Source organism: Topomyia yanbarensis, chromosome 1 (assembly GCF_030247195.1).
Source record: "Topomyia yanbarensis strain Yona2022 chromosome 1, ASM3024719v1, whole genome shotgun sequence".
Classification (NCBI taxonomy): Eukaryota; Metazoa; Arthropoda; class Insecta; order Diptera; family Culicidae; genus Topomyia; species Topomyia yanbarensis.
The window spans coordinates 49105966-49128255 of NC_080670.1; the positions used below are offsets into that span (position 1 = coordinate 49105966).

The window sequence follows — 22290 nt, forward strand, 5'->3', positions numbered from 1 at the left end:
TTGTTGAACTACCCAAAACTAAACTTGAAGGAATCTGGCACGTTAAAATTTTAGGCAAATGTCTTGACTATTAAAATTAATGCATTCGAAGAGACTACGATTCATTCCTCGTTGTATCGACATTCATAAAAATAGTCACATCTCCAATTCTTGATGTTGTCCTTCAAAAACAAAAGTATTCACATCAATTCAAGAGAAAATGCATATCTCGGCATACCTATCTTGCGTATTTTGTTTTTCTCATTATTTTGTTGGATTTTCCTGCGGATAACTAACAATTAAGCGAATAAAAAAGAAGTCGATTTTATTATCCGGTACACTGGGCACCCGCTTTAGGACACGGCAAATGAGTTTGAATTTAAAACCAAAATTTGGAATCGTTCGAAAGATATTTCGACAATCCTAGTGATTACAACAACGTTTTTGGTAAAACATGATTTCGAGATTATTCACGTTTAAAGTTTTACGCCACTACCTTCGCCCACGTAAAGGAATAAGATGAACAGTTCTATAGCTTTGCTTTTACTGCTTAGACCTCTATAAAAATTTAAGATACTTTCTTAAGAATTTATACTTTAAGATAAAAGAATAAATAACGAAATAGTCCGAAACCCACTAATTGACTCATTACCCTACATGTAAATAAGCAAAATAATTGTAAAAAAACATTAAAAGTGCCAGGACACAACATGTGGCTTAACTGGATCAAAATGTAGTGTGTCTTTTCTGTTTTTCAAAAAGCCTGATATAATCGAGACAAAACCGTGATATAATCGAGGGTGATATAAACGAGTATTGATATAAACGCATAGTGATATAATCGAAACATTACTGTATTCAAATTTGTTTCCATTTAATTGTTTTTTTTACTGAAATGTGTTTATTTATGGTAAAACATTAAAGGCACATTAGACTGTACTATATTTATCGAATCTTTCTGATATTCTAAAATATATTACAACATATTCAACCTGATACCATGATACGCCTAGTCTAGTGCAGACAAGAACAGTAAAACATCGGTGGGCACACCACAGCGAGTAATGCAATAATAAGAAATATGAAAAACGACCAGCAGCGCCGTCGAGGAAAGCCAGCAAAAAAAAGGTAGCGAACAGCGTAGTCCACGGATAATAGATATATAGGTGCTTGGGTGGATACGCGCCACGACGGGCACGAGCGCAAAATGTTTTGGTTCATAGAACACCAGCTTGCAGCCTCCTCTGCTCCTGGTGGCATATCGCGGGCTAGAGGCTACGCTATTAAGCAAACCGGACGGTGCCAATGCGGCCTCCGCTCGGTCGGGTGGGTTGGCCAAAGCAGCACCAACTTCAGCAGCACCAGCGAAAGTCCGTTGTCTTTTTATTCAGTCATGCTCTAAATAAATAATTATTTTCTTCCATTATTGCTACACTTGTTTTGCCCTCGCGCGTTCTTTTTTCTTCTCTTTTCCTTTCTTACTGCTTTTCTACATCATCTCCCGTTCCTCTTCACGATTTGCCTCTTCTTTTCCGTTTCGTTGATATGTTCATGGAGTTCTTTTTTGGCTTCAACACTCTCCGCAAACTCCCAAGTGCCCAGGGGAGACTTCTACCCCGGACTATGCGCCCCGTCCGTGTCCCGCCATTACTGGTCTGCGCTATTTCCACTGGATTGCGCACACGTCATACAATTTTCTCCGGTTTTGAATGCTGCATCTAACTTTTGCTGCCAGAGTAGTAGTTCTCCTTTGCCAACTACAAAACCTACAGATACGAAGGCTAAGAAGCAACGCCTGAAGGGGAGCGCACACGGTGCAACGTTTTATGTGGCGAACTCGTGCCGCGCTATCAACAAGAGTAGACCAGCAGCCAGCTGCCAAGATTGACGAGCTAGCTAATAATGATGACGATTGGCGATGAGAGGCTAGGGCCGGTCAGCAGTACTCTAAGCGCCCAGCTCTGCATACGTCCGACATTGCCCCCCCCCTCCCTCTGATGACGAGATCTGTCGTTGATGCTTCGAAACGGACGGATGGGTTAGCGGTATGGATGATGTATGTGACACTTTAGGTGTCGTGCGAAATTCCACTGAAATTTGTATTTTGCATCGGTTAATTTCCTTTATATTTTATGTCCCTGCGCTCTACTTACATAACAAGTTTTCATAACAAACGTAGAGTTCCTGGAAGTTATGGTCATATGAGCAATATACAAGCAATTTTAAGTAGCTGTATTCGGCTTCGCTCGTTTCAAGGTGGCATTAAATCCCGATGACATTAGCAGTAAAGAGATGAAAAGTAAGGCAAAGGATGATCATGATATGAGTAATGGCAGAACTTTGTGCGGATTGAATTTCAAACATTCCTTAATTATGATATATCTGCTAATATATGAGGTGGTTGCAGTTTTGTAATCAACATTAGCTGAATATTCTGGAAGAGGATGTAACGTGACATTACAACGCGTGACAAATTAGAACGTTCAACGTATTTCAATAAAAGTCATAGCATCAAATTCTAGTATATTCAGTTTATGTTGATTGAATCTTTCGTGAAATTTTGTCTACTTTCCGAATCTGTAATGAGTTTGGATGTAGGCGTTCATTTGATAAAGTTATAACATATTTGTCGAATGAAGATTCGTCAAATCGTTGTAAACGTCACGTAAGAATGTGTCTAATATATTCGTTATGTTTTACATTTCTTATAAAAGAAATGTATAGAATTCGCTCAAACTTTCAAGATTTTTTCCGAGGCCCGGAGGGTCGAGTCTTATATACCAATCGACTCAGCTCGACAATTTTAAACGAAAGACCTATCAGCCAGACAGAACGCTATTAATTTGTTTTTGATTCTGATGTTTAGTTTCCAAGATATGAATGTTTGAATGTGAAAAAATGGCGTTTTTTGCAGTTTTTTAAAATTATCTGCCGAAATTGACAACATAGTTTAACACTTAATATATTTTTAGCTTTAACGAATACCTTTCGAACAAGCTATAGATTGCTGAAATCGGACTATTATCAAAAGAGATATTTAACATTAAATACGGACGAATTATTTAAAATTATTTCACATTGCCAGAAATATGACCAAAAACATGTAATCTATTATTAGCGCCAAAACGGCTAATTTTAGGTCAATAGCATCTTCGGAGAATTTAATTGAGGTAATATGCCCTTTCTTTTGGTATTGTGCTTTTGCTGATTAATCCCCCTACGAGTGAGTTATTTTCATAAATTTTCTTGGAAGTGATTGTATTGAAATGATGCCTTCAGCAAATTTGTAGCTATTACTTTTGCGAATAACTTTGCTAAAGACAAGAAATGTCTATCTTGAATACTTTAACAGTTATGGCATTACAAATCTTTTTTAAAAAATTATGTCCAAGTATAATATTTTTTCTAAAGGGGGTGGCAAACAAAAAATAAATATTTATTTTTATTAAAATCAAAAAAGTATACTTTTTTTTATTTTACATTTTCCTGCGATCGTTCTCGTGGACGTTTCCGCATGGTGATTTCGGGTATCGGGTGTTTTACTTAAGTAATTCAAGCAAACTTTATTGAATCAATCAAAAGTTCATATAAGAAAGTTTTTCTTTTTAAATAATTTTCCGAACAGTACAATGTCTAATAGCGGTTTAATCTGTTTCTAAATTCCCAATAGAAACTTTGATGATCCTTAAGAAATTAACATGAACATTAAGGAGTACTTTTAGGTATTTTTTCGAACTTTTGGTTGCTTGGATAGTTTTCGTACTGTTGTAGTGACACATGGACCGACTTTACACAAAAAGCATGAAAATTGGTCAAAGATGACCCTGCTTGATAACAATGTACAGAAACAGGATTGTAGCATTTTACATATGAACTGGCGAACGTACATTCTGTGCATACTATAATTTTTCGAGCTCTAGTGAAAACAGTAGGTTTGGTTTATTGCTTGTGTTTGAAAACTTGTAGGTTTGTTTGTTTGGTATATGATAGTCATTTGGCTCTGTTCCGTGTACATCTTCAAAATACTTGCATTTTCCCCCATCTTGTTGTGCAGTCGTATGGATTTACGAAACGTATAGAAATCATCAGTTCATATTTGCCTTTTTCATATAAGGAATGCAATCACTCTGAAACTCGACTTGTCAAGCTAGACCCGGAGTGTCGAGTGTCATATACCACTAGATTCAGTTCGTCGAGATGTGAAAATGTCTGTGTGTGTTTATTATAGTAAAATTGAAAAGTTTTAAAAGTGCATTGACAATGACTGCATAACCACGGTGTATTTATTAGAACAATTTTATGCAAAAAAAATCAGCATCTCTGAAACTTCGGAGTATGAAAGAATGGGCTTTCCCCTTTCATTTAAAACTAAGATCAAAATAATCCGTCGGGGGGTCCAGAGCAACTTTTTGAAGTTGTTTCGTAACAATAAAGGTTTTACTACTGGAGATAATTCATATTTCTGTCCCTAGATGGTGCTTTATACATTCGAACAACACTAAAAGTGAGGATTTGATAGAAAATTTAATTGTCTACAAGTTTGTTGACCACTAAAAATTGATCTGAAATCATCCGGAAAAGTTGTTTAAGATTTTAACAAAGTTATATCTAAGATAGTTTCACACGAGGCCTAGTGGTTTGGAAATATGTTTTCTCGCACTTATTATATTACAAAAAAAAAATAATTGGGTTTAGTGGCATGAAAATATTAGACGGGATTCATTACGTTGACAATTCTAATTGAACTTCTGAAAATTAGGATGTTTGACAGAGTCAGAAAACTATTTGTGCTTGTGGTTTGTAATCTTTCCCGATAGGTTCGAAGGCACTACCATTAATCGGAAGGTATTGCTTGGTTACAAGGGTTTGCTTACATTTATGTTTTGTTACACGGGTGTTTTAGAAAGGACCATACCTCGTATAATTTAGGTTATGATCGCTTAAGTCAGCTATTATAATTCCGTTCAAGATGAAATGTTGGGACACACCGTTTCTAATTTAACGCAAACCACAGCAGTAACTGTCCAAATTAGAGGTTAGTGTGAAATGATTGATCCAAATTTCTCCGCAAAGCATATTGTGGCAGTTGGATTTTACGGCCATTTCCTAACAATTATGCGAGATATCGTTACTAAATTGATCCTAGATTATGCGATATGTATTACTTTTGAAAACAAAATATAATTTGAGTACAACAATAACCTTATATACATAGAAGTCCTCGAATATATCCCAAAAAAAATTATCTTCATCCAAAAACTCAAAGTTTTTTGTTCACTGTTTGTCACATTGAGTTAATTTTGAAAAAGGATAATCAGCGTTTTTAACTAAGCGTTGCAATGAAATCCGCGAAATATTGCAATGATGCGTTAAAAGTTTCATTAAGTTTGTTCAAATATAAGGGTTGAAGTTCAGGACAAGTCAATTTTATACGAAGATGCTAACAGAGTAGGAGATTCATGTTATCAGTCATCCCTAAGAACAATCAAAAAAATGAAAAAGAAGGCATACATAATTGAAAAGGCTGTTTCTGCGGGAGGAATCACTTACCATCATGAAAAAGAATATTAATATCATACTAGTTTGGTCAACACTTATCTAAAACTTCTTATCCCAAAAATATGAATGGTGCCCTGTATCAGGGAATTATAATTTTCAGCTAAAAGATGACTTTCCAAGCTTTCAAATTCCGCTGAATTCACTAATGAACTAAACACAACTATTTGGCAAATAAAAAAAGTGCTTGTGAATTAACAAACCACTAGGTCTTCTGTGAAACTAACTTAGACTTAATTCGTTAAAATATTAAACTACTTTTCGGGATAATTTCAAATCGGTTTTTAGTTGGTAACAAAGTTGTAGACAATTAAATAATCTATCAGATTCTCACTTTTAGTGTTGTTCGAATGTCTAAAGCACCATCTAGGGGCAGAAATATGAACTAGTTCCATTGTAAAATCTATGTTTTCACGAAAAAATACTTCAAAAAAAAGTTGCTCTAGACCCCCCGACGGATTATTTTGATTTTGGTTTCAAATGAAAGGGGAAAGCCCATTCTTTCATATCCTGAAGTTTCAGAGATGCTGATTTTTTTTGCATAAAGTTGTTAAAAAAAGACACCGTGTAACCACTTTCAAAAGTGCATTGACTTTCGTGCATAACCACTTAAAATAGTCCTTACTTTTCTTCCTTCCTTCCGCCCCACGAGACTGCATCAAAGCGTTATATCGTGGGGAGGCTGATTCGGTCTTGAGATACAGTGAACTCAAAAAATAGCATGATCACTGGCACAACCTAGTGGTAGAGTTGAAAACTATTTGGTCTTTCACAGCTCTTGATCTTCCGAACAGGTTTTCCGAAGATAGGTACCCTGTACAAGATCGAGATCACGAGATATTTCGAATAGAATGTTCTTTTGTTGAAATTTCAATTTCGTTTTTTTCATTTAATTGATTTTAACAATCTATTTCAGCTTTAATGGTGGTACTTAAGGTATGTCTTTGTATAAAAATGATTATATATTGTCCAGGACAATTTATGACAAAATGATACAATAGAGCATACATTCGGGCCGTTTAGCTCCGAACACCTATTCGGTTAATCACAGTGGTGAACTTTCGTGAGCCATGTGGCTCCCGTTTCTGTGAGCCATTTAGTTCCTGTTTTCGCGAGTCATCTCAGTGAGTCATTTATTCCTCAGCGGCGGAATTTCTCCCGATACCGATGCCCGTTGCGTGAGTCAATTAGCTCCTAGTTTTGTCGCAATCTGCTCGGATAGTCCATAAATCCTACTCAAATGACCAACCAGTACTTGGCGATGTTGGTTCGGCGATACCGGATGGAGAGTAGCTTCTGGTTCGCTGCTTCCGGTTCGCTGAAAACTCGACGACCAACCGCTGGCGCTTCACACGACCTAGTTCCTGACGGTGTAACTAGTCTGCTTACGGGCTTCGGTCCGGCGATTCCAGATGGTTCGTGGTGCCCGATACACTGGCGCCTCAACCAAAGCTGTGGTTACTCTCATAGTCTTCCCCTTAGCATAATCGTCGATAGTTCGAGTCGATGATATGTTCTCCGACCGCGATTTTCGCCTGTTGCTGTCTTTCGGCTGCTAGTCAACACTGGGTTACTTGAGAGCTCTAATTATACAGTGCATCCCATACCGGACATCTATGGAATCACACCGTGTACTTACACTCATCGTAAGTGACAACATATGCAGTTAATAAATCGTTGACTCTGCCTCTTTCAGCTTTCAACTGTCCTACAGGTAATACGCGATTCCTTTCTAGACAACAGTTCAGTCATTCACAAACACCAACTTTGTTTTATGATGGAGACGATTCCATGGCGAGTGCCTCCAGCTCTGCTAGTGATTCTCCGATTACTTGGAACACCACATTATCCGCGAAACCGAAAATCGTTACATCTCTGAGAAGGTTCAGCTTCAATACTCCATCGTACACTGCGTTCCACAGCGTCGGGCCGAGGAACGTCAGTCGTAGTTGTCATTCTCCCTTGTCTATCTCATACATCAGTGTTCGGTACTGAAAGCAGCTCTGTAATATCCTGCAGAATTATTCATGCTGTACAGCGAATGGGCGATTGCTTCTCAGCTAGTACTATTGAAGCATTCTTCACGTCTTCGGTAACCACCACGCAATAGCGATATCCTTTTCTCTGTTGTCATCACAGCTCCCACAACCGTTCGGGTGGAATTCACTGTAGAGTTGCCTATAACGAAGTCGAATTGAATGACATGCCGTTCTCACGGTCCGTGTACTTGGTTAGCTTGTTCAGGATTACTCTCTCTAACAGTACCAAGAGACATATTGACCTATACGCTGGAAGATCTCCAAGTTTTCCCGGCATCGGAAGCAACATCAGCTTCTTTCGCTTCCAGTTATCGGATCATTCTGAACATATCCGGGTTCTCATATATCGCTTTTTTTCAGCAATATATGAGAGGCTGGTACTTGGTCCTTCTAGTCATGGCTTTCGCCATCTCGATCAGCTGCTTGTCGGTAATTCGATCTTCTTCTTCGTGATCATCCTCCTCACTGTACGGCGAAGATTGGTTCAAGTTGCGGGGAAAACGTTTCGATGGTGACCTCTAGTTCCTCCGGACACCTTTCAGGTGGTGCAGCTGGGCCTTTTATCTTTGCCATGCCAATTTTGTAGGCGTCTCCTCGAGAATTCGCGTTGGCTTTGTGGCAAAGCTAATCTCTTCAAGCTTTCTCGTTCAGCTCGACTGCTTTGTTAAGAGCGCCTCATGCAGCTCGTTTCCCTCTTTCGGTGTCACTACGAGCACTCTAACTTCTTCTCCAAGCTCGGAATAACTTATACGTAAATCGGCAATCGTCGTATTACAGCCTTCTTGATCGCTGATGGTCAGACAAAGTCCTTTTGATTCCAGCGTCCTTCTCGACAATTTTGCAAGTTTCTAATTCATGGAATATTTCAGAATTAAAGTCTCTTCCGTTCCTTGAAAAACGGTTAATTCGATTTTCACAAACTTTGTCTTAAATGGGAGGTTTAGTAGCAGACTTTAATCTGGTGAAGTTCATACGAGTCGCACATATGGGTGCGAAAATATGGTATGAACATTGCGATCCCATATTAAATCTTTAAATTTCAAAAGCCTTTCGGTAAATCTCATGCATATTGAATATTGAACCACATATAAATCGCCAGGAGTCTTATGTGAATTCAGATTGTTTCCTTATAGAAATTATTTTAGAATGCAACAACCGATCACTATCGATTGTTGCGTTTAAGGGGTTATATACAAAGTTGGAACTTAAAAAATCGAAAAAAAAAATTTCTTGAATATTCTGAAAGTACATACTTTTGAAAATATCTGTGTGAAATTTCATCCAGATCGGAGCACTAGATTTCAAACTATAGCCGTTCGCAGCGCGCTGGTTCTTTCGCGTATGAAGTTAACACATAACTTTAAACGCAATTATCTCGAAACTAAGTTGTTTGAAAAGTACCGTTGCGGTGAACGTGATATCGCAAAAACTATTCATCCGATTTTGAATTGTTTGTATTTACATTCTCGTGTACTTGAACGGTTCCTTTTTTATCCAAAAATGTTTGATTCTTTGCGATGAATTTTTGTTTAAAATTTTGAACACCCCATTTTTTTGGTTGACACGTTTTATTTACAGGAAAAAAACCAATCCATTCAAATTTCATACAATACATTTTTCTTCGGTTTCGGTTTGGCTTGGAGAGCATTCACCGCAAACCTCTGCCAAAAAAACTCGCTACGGGGGATGGGCCATAACTCCGCCAACCTTCAATATTATTTTTAATTCAACTTGTTTTTTCGAACTTCGATAGCACTACCAATGAGCTGTCTTTTGCTTTTTCAAAAAAAAACTGCATAAAACAAAATCAGGAACTTAGCTCTCTTTTTCGCCACAACTTTGTATATAACCCCTTAAAATGGAATCGATTCAGAAGTCGGTCTGTTAGCCTTGCCATGAGATGTTTGTTTGAGAATTCACGGGCGGGTCCTTCCTTCCGCGAACAGTAAACGTTTCGTTTGATGTTAGACTGGATAGACGATTTTATTCGGACGTCCTATCTACCATATTGACCATTCTTGGTCAAAATAAAAAAAATCATGGGATGGCAATTTCCAAAACTACTAGAATAGTTTTCAATGATGCAAAGCAAAACTCTATGAACGCTATTGTTGTTTTATAAAAAGTGACAATTTTTTTAATTGAGGTTATTAAAAAAATGATTTGCCCCCTGATTTTTCCAGCGATTTTGAAGGGGGGTGACATAATTTTTGAAAAAGATTTGTAATGGCCTAATAACCCATTCAAATAAGCCAAACATTATTTCGATCAAACGAATTTTGTATTTCATTTTTCTATCTACAACCGCTAGAAATAATCACCGATCACCATTGGAGCTAGTTGGACACTAAAATCCAAACAGTAACACGTCTTGTGTGAATACTAAATAAACTGGCTAGTGTCGAGTGATGTCTCGATAGTAAGCACAGAAGTTCTGTTTGCCGACGAGGAATGTGAATCGAAACCGTCTTTTAGTGTTTTGGTTCACATTCCTCGCCAACAAACAGAACTTCTGTGCTTACTATCGAGACATCACTCGATACTAGCCAGTTCGTTTAGCGTTTACACAAGACGTGTGACTTTTTGGATTTTAGTGTCTAACTAGTGCCAATTTGGTGCTGGTTTGGACTTATCTAATTAGTATTGAGATGGTGTCCTTACTGTTACTGATGAGGAAAATCCGTAACACTAAAAAGACATATTTTATGTAAGGTCTTGTGTCCTTGTGTACAAAAAATCTAAAATTTTTCTCATTTGGGAATTTTGCATAATAATGTTAGGATCAACAGTGCCTACTCAATAAATTCATCTTGCAGAAACGCTCCAAGATCAAATGAAATGTTGGATTTCCGCTCTTAAAATATCGATCCGCAGTTTGCAAATGTGATCGGTTATCAATGCCCGAAGCTGGTCTAGTTTGTGCCTGTCCCCAAAACTAAATCAGGTTCCAACCCCCAACTGCTGCCAATTCATACATTTCGACAGCACTTAGAACCTGATTCAGCTTCATCTCGAGCAAAAACCACATTATCGTAGCTATAGTTCTTCCATGCATCCTTTTAAATCTGTTATTCAATTCGTTGTTGGCGTATCTGATAGCTTATTATTGAACTGCGAACGGCAGCTGAGAAAAAGTTTGCCCAATTTGTTGCACCGATTTTTTTTACTTTGATTGTTAACATATATACCCATTAGACGCAAGCACCAATGTAACTGGCTTCGTCGATGGAGTGAGAGAGAGAGAAGAGGAGGGGGTTTCTATTTGCCAATCGAAACCGATTGCAGTTCGAAGCCATAACACAATAACAAAGCGAAAAGGCAATGATAAAACCATCGAAATTAGGAAACGAAGGAAAATAGAGAGTCTGCAAATAGCGCGGGGGAAAAAAATAAAACTGAAAATTATTGAGTACACTCTAAATATGATTATACGTGGAATGGGGCGTCGACGGTGGCAGCATGAGACATGAAAAGGCTAGAGCAATGTAGGCACCTCATGTTGCCTACGTAATAAAGGAAATACAAGCTCTACCGCGGCTGCGAGGGTGTGCTGACTGGTGGAAAGGGCCAACGAGAGAACAACGCCACGACTGAGCCTCTGTGCATATCTATGCTGTTTTTTAGATCACCCTCGCGCCAGCCAACTATTCCGCTGCTGGTTGTGATATGTTGTGAGGGAAGCAAACGGCCAGAGGAAGCATTTACATAGTGTGGGAATGGAGGAGAGGGTACGACGAAGGGAAGGGAAAATGTCGAATAGAGGTAGGAAGGTTCAAAAGCATAATGTGCAAGCGGGAAAGGCAGTAATGTGCGGTGTTGAATGAGTGTTGTTAAAGCGTGAAGATTTAGGGTCGGCCGTAACTGACGGAACGCTATGGTTGAGGGGGTTGTGCGATTGGTAGTGTGATGTTTTGCTTCAAATATCGCGAACAGGGAGGGAAACTAAACAAACGTAATTTATGGAAGGAACATATTTGGAAACTAGCGAGAGGCCCCGGCAAAGACTACCCACTGCCACCGAAACAGAGCATTTGAAGTAGCGGTGTACAGGCTAACCAAAGCACAGATAGTGGAGAATCCAAGAGTAAGACGGAGAGCGACTCGACAAACAACGGTTGAGCGGGTTTCCGTGGGGATATGTATAAGGTGGTTAGTTGGTTAAACTATGACGAAAGGGGAGTGTGGGCTGAGGTGAGTGAAAAGTAAAATTGTTGATGTTTTCATTACCCTTGGCGCGTGCTATTTGCTCGTTGAGGCTGGCTTTGATATATACTAGTAATAGCAACAACAGCCGAAGCGATTTCGTTGCGGGCTTTAGACGATTTAGAGGAAGTCGGTGACATGGAGTTTAGGGCAGGGGACACATGGGCGGACTGCACAATGAGTAAGCTGTGGTGATATGTGTAGCAATGTGGCGTGGCGCGAGCGCACCACTTAAGGGATTGACAGCAAAGTGACTTTCCAGCTGCATGGACAAACAAAGGCAGGGAAAGAGAGGGGGCGGGTGGGGTCGATTCAACTGTTAGCGCAGACGTACGGGCGAATGTCGGGTGAAACCGGACGAGGAAGTTCAGGTCGCGATGGTGTCGCTTTAGATGAACTTGGCTCAGCTTTGTGGTTGGAGTTCTACTGAAGTGCAGTTACAAGACAGACGAAGAATTCAGAACATGGCCTTACGGGGGTTGGAAGAGAAACGAATCTACTTCACTGCGTCTGCAGGGTGGGAGTATTGAAATTGATGATGTGGGAATATGAACGGATTTTTTCCCATACTGGTCTGATCTTTGGAACGAACGCACAGGATCCGGCGTAAGTTATTCAATGCAAATCTTCCTTCTTGCCATAACGGTGCTGCAACATTCCAGAGCTGGAAATTCTTTGTCTAGACTGTTGTCTTAGTTTGAATGAGTTCATTGTTTTGCATTGGCTGCAGTAATTTATTATTAAAACACAGCTAAGGCTAGCAACTAATTACCTAAGCTTACAATGTGTTTAGGAAAATGCGTTCCGTTCGAATTAGTAAGTAGGCGCGTATACCTCCTGTTTCTTTCTGCACGGATTTGAACATTCTCTGGTTGGTAATTGTCGGAAATGTTTTCCTGACTTGCGAAATTATTATGGGGATTAGTATTTTTATGTCGAGCATAAGCAAAATGTTCTAGTGTTGCATGAATATTCAAACCCCATAATACTGAAATACAAAGGTGTAGTTTAGTACTATCACCACCAGCGATCAGGAATCACCTTCTAAAGTTTCTCATACCCCGAAGGGGCTACTGTGAGCAAGCCATGTTAATTTCGAACAGTTCCCACACCGTAACAAAATCTACATCTTTTCCTCAAACATTTGCTGACATTAATTTCTTTCATTACCTCTTTCTGTACGTTTTATACGTTTCACCGCTCTTCTGCCACTTTTTATCATCAGCTCTTCAATCACCATATTTGTGTTTTCTTGTCATATTTTTGTTTTCCTCTTTTTTTTATCTTCGACCGTCTCTGGCTGGTTGACCATCATGCACCTACCTCAATCGCATATGAACCATAGACATAACACTCATACATGCAACAGCTGCTGGCTCGATGTGGATAACAATATCCACACCATCACCCTCGTTCGTTCGCTGAATATCCCACCAACCAAACCGAATCGAGCCAAACCAACACATAATAATGTTGGAACGTGCGCGCGGTCAATAAAAAGAGAGTGTAGCACGCAGTGTAGTGGGTAATGGTCCCGACAGTCCGCGCCTTACCCCACGAATTTCCTTCCCAGGACTAGGGAGGGCAGCTGCGAGAGATGGAGAGAAAGATTGAAGAAGAAAAAAACGCTACCACCAAATAGGCAATAACAACCATAATCTGCACCGCGTGCCCTATCAATCCTCTCCGGCAGGCAGGGGCAGGGGCTCCCAGGTTGATCAATAGTGTCGATCGATGGATGGATCTCTGTTTGCTCGTACACTACTGTGTCTATCACAAACATCGAACGAACAAGAGGGATCAGCACAACACTGTCGTTTTGGGAAGCCGTACGAACACGCTGATGTGTGCGACGACGCGATTCGAACCCAAACTTGCCATTGTATGCTAATTCAATCTTATACAGCATGGTATAATTATTATCGCCGCCGGGTTAGATTCCGAGCTGGGTTAGTCGTCGAAATGTTGACTGGAAGGCTGTAAGGAGGTGAAATCCTGGATGGGTTATGGTTAGGGATTGGAAGGATTTTCGAGCACGTATTTTGATATTTTTTTTCTGTAGGCTAGCGCTGGCGGTGGTTGTGTGTGAGGTTGCTCACATGGTACAACATGCCGAGTGGAACATTGCTTCGTTTCGATGTAAAACGGGTTTGTTAATTGTGATTTTGTGTTTTTAATACCTCGGCTAGGTACCACACTAATTCGAACATGATTTGGCAAGATATTTGCAATCACAGACATCAAAGTTTTTTAATGGTTTTATTTAGTTATTTGTAAGCAGAGTTGAAAATATTCAAATTCATTGAATGAAACTTGATCATATTTAGCTGCATTTGTTCTCAATATTCTGTGACGCAGCTGAAAACGTCAAACGAACAAACCATGCAGATTTTCATTCGTCTCCGATTATTACACGAAGCGACCGTGCAGCAACGAATCAAACGCATCAAGTCATTTTCCTAGATAATTTGTAAAATGAATATAATGTCCGATATTCAACTGAATGAATAAGGATGGATATTTGAATGAACATTTTTTCTAGAAAAACTCTAGAAAGAGAACTGCGGAGACTCCATTTTGGATCGATTGGATTCGCGTTTAGCTGTCAAAAAATGAATCCAATCGAACATTGCCTATCCTTATAACATTGGACGTGTTGCCATGCAATGCCGGGGCATACGTTGCCAAAAATGCTGTTTTTATCTCCGCAGTTCTCTTACTAGAGTTTTTCTAATTCAAAAACTAACGGTGAAAACTATTCACCGCGAGTCGCGTCAGGTTCATTTTCAGCCGTCAAAAAAGAGCTTCGATTATTTTTAACTCTGCTTGTAAGACATTACCATATCGCTATCGGTAAGCAACTGTCCCTGTTCAGCACTACATAGATGTATGGTGTTACTCGCTCATGAGGATTGTTGCATGTTCAAACAACATTGATAAGCAATAGACAATTAGACTGTAAATAAATCCTCTTTCTGAGCTAAAGAAGAAATTGTTGTTTCAGACTTTGATTTCTTTACTTTACGTACCACAAAAGCCCCTTGAAGTTTTTCAATTGCAATTCTGAAGGTTCAATTGGCTGATAGCTACAGTATATAAAAAGTTGATCCACCCCCGTTTCAAAAGCAGTATTTGTTCAATATGTTTGACAAAATCCCCTTCCCTAGGATAATGGTTTTGACGGTATTGCAATCATTATCTAGCACTGTTCGTCCATTAGTTTTAAGGAACCTCTAGCAGACAATTGCTTGAAGATCGTTATTGCATTACGCCTCGATAGTGGTGCATCGAAGAGACCGATAGGGCTTGTGTACCTTTTTCATGTTGTGTTTTTCACACTCTGTACCAGCCCTAACTCACGGCCAAAATTACCAAATGGTTCCAAATCACGAGATACAGCCTGCTGAAGCCAAGTGTTTTGATACCCATATTGCCAGTGTTCCATTGAAATTCAAAAATAGTGTTCCAGCACTGGAACACGCTTCCGGATTCCCGGGAACCGAATGAAGTTATTCGCATTTCAGTTTTGTGGGTACCCCGGTACCCTTGTCGGTCTGTTACGTAATAAAAAAAATCGGGAGCCCCTCCTAACTCCCCCTCACTATTTCAACAATATTATTAACCCAAAAGCTTGACTTAGTGTAGTTCAAGATGTCACAGTTTCAATTTCCAGCAATGGATAAAACATTGGAATTACATTAATTGAAACCTACCGTACCGTGTCGGACACATAACGGTTAAAAATGTGCAAAACATAACATGTTGCAATAACCATATCGCTATCGATATGCGAAAAGTAGTGACATATTGGGGAAGGGGAGTAAGAACGTTGAGTATCATAGTTTTACTGAAGAAACAAATGTTTTAAAAGAATTTGTTACGTAATATGGGAAGTGGGGATAAAGAAAATTGTGACAATCTTCAGAAATATATTGTTCAGTGATTAATTCACCTGTAAGTGATATATAAAATTTATTTTCTAAACTAATTAAGATAGAGACTGTGTGTCTTCTGCAAAGTTTTAGCAAATATTACTACTAAAGAAAATGCTAAAGACAATATATAACTAACCTTAATAGTTTTCAAGTGATGGAACATGTTATATGGAACTTTTTTAACCGCAGTCTTGGAATTCAACAAACAATTGAGTTACTAAATAAAGGTAACAAGCTAGAACTTGCAGTATTTTTTATGTTGTTTGCTCCTTTTTGCTTCTTAACGAGTTATTTAAGGTGGAAGTTAAGGGGTTATATATATTGAGATGCGGGAAAAAAGTGAATAGTTTGAATTTTTATAAAGGTATGTAGCCATATTTTTATGAAATACTTGTTATACGTTTAGCGTAGTACAATGTCCAATTTGCAAAATCCACTTGAGAAAATAAAAAAAAAAAAATTAATATTAATAATTGTCGAAGCTATAGCAATATCCGCAAAACGCGTTTTTTTTTCAAAGAGGTTTGCCGTGACTACGATTCCAGTCCAACAGCTCAACAGAAACCATCAAACTAAAAAAAATCATTAGTATATGTACCTGTGGTGTCTTTGAACGATCGATTAAAAAAAATTCTTCTTTTTGGAAACGGGGACGATTTTTCCAAAAAAAAATCACCATTTTTACCTGAAAAAAATATTAAAGAATTCATAACAATAATATGAAAATTTTGACGAAAAAATGGAATCGGTCAAGGACATGGCAGTTAAATTACGAACAAGTCAAAAAAAATTCGGAGGTTGGTTGAAAACTTTTCCGTCAATCGTAGTCACCGCAAAGACGCTTTTGGGAAACATGATTTCGAGATAATCGCGTTTAAAGTTTCAAGTATAAGCAACATCTCCATAAGGAAGCAAGGTGAAAAACGCTATAACTTTGCGTCCACTGCTCCGATCTCTATAAAAATTTGAGGTAACATTATTAAGAATCTGAGCTTTACTATAGAAGAATAACAAATAAATTTGATTTTTTGGCCGACCTCAACATATATAACCCCTTAAAAACAACTTTTGTTTGTTGTAAGGATTAATAGATATTAGGATCCTCTTTGCACACTCTATCAACAAATATAATCATCCGTGTAATAGATTGAAACTATTCATAAATAACACAAAATGTTTAACATTAAAAAAATTCTTATCATGCTCGAAAACACAATATTGCCCAGCATTAACCAAGTGTTATGCAACATAAACACATCGAGGAATGTAGTTCACAGTACTTAATGTACACAACAAAAGCTAGCGCCAAATGTCTAATAGGAACGGAGAAGAAAATACTATCTTACACTATACGTATTATATTTCACGTTCATAATAAGTATAGAAATTGTTTATGTATGTATACTAGTAACAGTGTAACTAGTGTATGACGTAAATCAATGTTTATGGTAAGAGAAAGAGAATCTGTATACTTTAAGAGTCCCGTACAGAAAAATGCACTACACTGCATAAATGAGTTCTACTGTATCGATTTTGTTGGCTATTTTCGGCAAATTTGAGACTAAGAGAAACGAAAGCAATGAAATTGAAAGACGGATAGGTATTCTAGAGCGAATCAGTTATAAAATTAGAGCGGAAAACTAGAACTAGGCAGGCTTATATGGGCATGATCGAAAGGAAATGTGAAGAATTCTTTGCCTTCTGCAGAGTAGAAGTTGGGCGTTGCACCCAAGTCTACCGCATGGTCTATGGTAGAACATAACTCATCATCATGTTTTACCGCCGGCGTCGGTATTTCCTTTCGATCATGCCCATATGAGCCTGCCTAGTTCTAGTTTGCCGCTCTAAGTTTATAACTGATTCGCTCTAGAATACCTATCCGTCTTTCAATTTCATTGCTTTCGTTTCTCTTAGTCTCAAATTTGCCGAAAATAGCCAACAAAATCGATACAGTAGAACCTTGCGGCAATTAAAACATAGTAACATAAATGAGTTCTGGAGAATATTTTCAATAGGATATTAGTAACATTGCGAGGCTCTCTTTGTTTAATTACACTTTCAATTATTACGACGTCACTATAAAACTCTGGAATGATTTTCCAGTAGATATCGAAAGCCGACGCACTATGGTCCCAAAGCCGTATATAGTAACACAAAATGGCCGAACAGTTTGCTATAGCTATATTATGTCTATGGAAAATTTTGTTAGAAAACTTTGTTAGTATTTTGTTCAGTGGGCCGAAGAAAACCGATCCAGGCGAGCTGCGTACAAGCAAACGATTTACCAACAGCGCTATTGCTACCTCTGATTGAAACATGAATAAAATCGAATTTGCTGATTTTTTTTTCATTCCATTTCACATATTTTTGGTTAATTAAAAATCTTTGTGACATTTTTAAAGTCACAAATCCAGAATAAAAATTTAAAAAAATTAGGTTCCATGTTTGGCACGGTTCCACTTTTGGCAACTGAAATAAAAAATATTATTGCCAAAAACGGAATCATACTGTACTAGTTTACAATTGTTATGTGCTAGTTGTGTATGTGTTCATCTGAGTATTTGGGACAGCTGGGTCGGGGAATGGATGCAGAACTGGCATATATGATAGAATAGTGGGCAATTTATTGTCTCACGTGCATTTTTTTCCTATCTAGTATGCGTTGGTCATTTTTTTTTCGATATTCAATTTGAGCATTCCATTCGATTCATTCGAGAAGATCGGATTAGATAAATTAAGGTGTTATTCACCGATGAATTAAGGTACTAATTTACCGACTGCCTTATACTTATACTACCTTATACTTTATCCTTTCTTGTGAACGATGGAGATGGGGGCGGTCGGCAATGATGGCTATCCTGCTGTTGAGGTTTTAATATGGATCGGATTTGTGTTGCCGATACCTCTCGTCGCGGAAAGTAGCTAGTGAACCAATTGACCAATCCCTCGCTTGCGAAACGTCACGACCGAGCAAATCGAACGACTTGACAGCTGGGCGATCACATCAATACAGCACGATTACTCAGCACAAGTGGAACTATTCATATATAGTGAAGTGGAAGATTTACCTTTGAAATATTTATTTGCCCAATTTGAATTATACCTATTTACCTACTTACGTAGCCTTATTATCCGCGTAGTAAGTGGATAGTGGTGAATTAAGAGACGATACTAAAACTAATACCTAGATATATTATTAAAGACTAAAACCTAACCTAAACTTACCGTTGACCATATAGACTGTATTGAATCCATCCTTTCGTGGTGAACCGGGAACCACTGAAAATGTAAACAAACAATTATATACTTACCTTTAACTAAAACTAATGGATTAAGTAAATTACAGTATTTTAGCTGCTAAGTATACAACAAAAATACGGTGTTTGTTCTGGTTAGCGGGAAAATTTTTGGTGAAACCACTCTTTGTACGTGAAGGCCACAAATCCTAACTTAACAAAGTCATGGTTGCGTTTCTCGCCTCATCAGAAACCGACATTAACTTATTGTCGGAATAGATTAGCTAAATCCCTAAAACTAAAACACACCTTAGAAGTTTTGTTTATGCCGATGAGACACAGCGAAATCGAAACTTGTCTTGGCTTAGCAGGCCAATGCGAAAGCACTATATCCCTCCTAAGGAGGAAAAATTGTGTAAACACACACCGGACGGGAAATCACGTTTGATCAGTCGTTCGATTGAAACACAAAGTTTGTTTCCGTTTTAGGGATTTAGCGTCAAAGCGGGCGATAATCTATTCTGACAATAAGTTAGTGTCGGCTTCTGATGACACGAAGTCGAAACGCATCCATGACTTTGTTATTGTAAGTTATTTGATGTATTGATGCACGTTGTTGTGTAAAACAATAACACTCTATATCTTAAAATAGAATTGATATTCTGTCTTGTTCACATTGTATTTAAGCTCTCCGCTGACGATCTTTGATCACGTAAAAAGGCGTAAATTCGCAAATTAATTATTTTGCTTGAAACAAAATTTAAAATTTCTAATGTTACAAGATTTCTGTTATAAGCATTTTGATTTAACGTGTCATTTAGAATTATATTCTTTAAGAACGTTGTATGTTTGTTTTACAAATGTAATCTTTTAAATATGGTTAAAGTTGTTATTAGATTTTTTTTGTTATTGATATCTACTCCATGATGCACAAATATTTAATCATTTCCTTTCTCTTCGGTTTTTTGATGGCAAAAAAGCAAAAAAAATCGTGGTTCCTCACATTTTTTTAATTTTTTTTAAGAATGTCGAAAGGTCGACGTTTTTGCAAAGAAGGATGAAATCATTGCAACCTTTCCTCGAATAGTTTTGCGGTACGAATTACGGTTCACAAACAATGTTGAAGTATGCAAAACTCATACACTCTTAAAAATCTACCCTTAGGTTAAATTTATTTGTTTGCTTGCGTAAAATGCTCACAATTTCTAACATAAAACGGAAACATAATTTGATCAATATTGGTGGAATTCATTTGAGAATGACGAAAGCTTTAGCATGGGCCGTAATGTTTCATAATTTTGGATGTAAGTTCGCTTTACATTGTCGAAAAAGTTTGCTCTCCTTATTGATTATTGTCTAATTATTGTACATTTTTAAGCTTTAGACTGGAAAAAAATTTCAATTATGCTGAAAAGCATTGATTTGAGTTGCTTTGTTTATACAGTGTTGATATGAACAACCGGTAACTGATATCTAGGTACTCGAATATGCAGGAAAAATACGCATGATTCATGTTTAAAATATTGCAATTTTTCAGCCAATGGGCAATCTATTGCTAAAATAGAAGCTAAAAAAATTAGATACGGACCACGTATTTTATTAAATTAGAATATTCTCAACTAATGATGGTGCGGATTGGTAATCCACCGGTGGCCTTCGACTGGTTCAAACGTCATATTTGACTAAATTGTTTAATTTGTTCAATTAATCCGTTTCGAAACCAGGAAACGAAAATGGAGAAAAGGAACAAACTAGAAGTGGAATTTTCTTTAGTACAGATATCAATGAAAGAAACTCGGTGACAGTAGAATGTTTTATAGGAATCGGCAAACTAGATGCTCTCCTTTTGAGGACCGGTGACTGACAGACAAACAGTACCGAGATCTAATAAGCATTTCGCTGGAATTCTGTCAGACTTCTAAAAAAGACTATTATGCAAAATAAATCATGTACCCCTGTTGTTTCTCAAACATGAAGTGATTTACTCTGTTTCATGCTTGTTACTCGCCACTATCAACTATTGTTTCTGGCTATTTACGATAGGAAACGGATCGAATTTACTGGCGTGTGTGTTTTTTTGCTACGTAGTACAAAGAGCCATCCAATTTTCCAGTTTAAGCATATTTCATACTAAAACGAATAACAACACGTACTTTAAACGATATGATATGAATTTATTCATACTATATTAGTAGATATCGACAGATAAGTTATTAAAAAGTAAAGCTACATTTTTGTGTAATTATGATGAATCTTACCGGAATAAGAAGAGAAAATGCATAGCTGTTGGTGACACCTAACCACAGCGTTCTTGTATGAAGCGGTCTTTAATTCTATGCTTCGTTGGAAAACCATTCGTTTCTGTATGGTGATGGTACCATACCATGTGGATATTCATTTCATTCATTTCTCAATGAAATGCTTGCTCGTCGACCAGAAAAAGGGGCACTCATGCGGAAATCACTGAATGGTAATGTTGGGTATTACTGGGTACAACATAGAAAGGTTGCTGCTACTACGAAGCTACGGTGCACTGAGCACATCCATATGCTCTAAACGAAGAAACATGGGGGAAAATGATTACACTGTGCTTTAGCATAGACATTAGATAGAGAGAGATAGAGTGCCCGTTGTCGCAGTGCGCACACACAGTATGGCAATATTAACATATTAAAACGGTGACACGTGCTGCCTTTACCGCTGCCATCACCCTCTACCGTGTGATGTTACTGCTTGCTTCGAAATTTTTCCTTTGGCGTGGCCGGTGGATGATGGGAAAAGATTGCTCGCTGTGAGAATATTTGTGTTCCCAATATGGCAATTGAGCGAACAAATGGTAAATATAATATCCGATCGGTTTAGCGGTTGATTTTAACCCGTAACAGATTTTGATATATTGATTGATTTTGATAATCTTTTATCAATTCAGTTGTGTATTCAATCGCATACTCCATCTTCACGAAACACGACTCGAAATTACGCAGGTGTGGAAGATGTTGTCGCTAGTTGTGTAAGAGAATTTGACTTTGTTTCATGTCATGGGTAACTGAATTGCGCTCTCTTTAACAATTCAGAAGACAAATGCAGCCGACCAAAACAGTCAAACAATAACGTCATCATACAAAAAACAATGCCTTTTGTTCGAGCGGATGATTTAATTCGACTATTTCTCTCCGTTTTTCTTCCAGATGGTAAATTCATCCTGGAGCTGGCACGTGCTCGCGAAGGCGAAAAAACCAGCTGGATCTCGGTTCCTCGCAAAACGTTCTGGCCACCCACGGTTAGCTCTACCAGTGCCAACTTTCACAAGCACGAAAGCTCGACCTCACTCAGCTGTAAGTT

At 38.1% G+C, this 22290-nt stretch overlaps 1 protein-coding gene across 1 annotated transcript in view; it reads left to right on the forward strand.

Annotated features, from left to right (window-relative positions):
• The window catches only part of LOC131677569 (protein hairless), a 58273-nt gene that overhangs the window by 23659 nt on the left and 12324 nt on the right, over positions 1-22290 (forward strand). The window contains exon 2 of the mRNA XM_058957455.1: positions 22137-22283. Coding sequence (XP_058813438.1) covers positions 22137-22283 — 147 coding nt within the window. The remainder of the gene's footprint in view (positions 1-22136; positions 22284-22290) is intronic.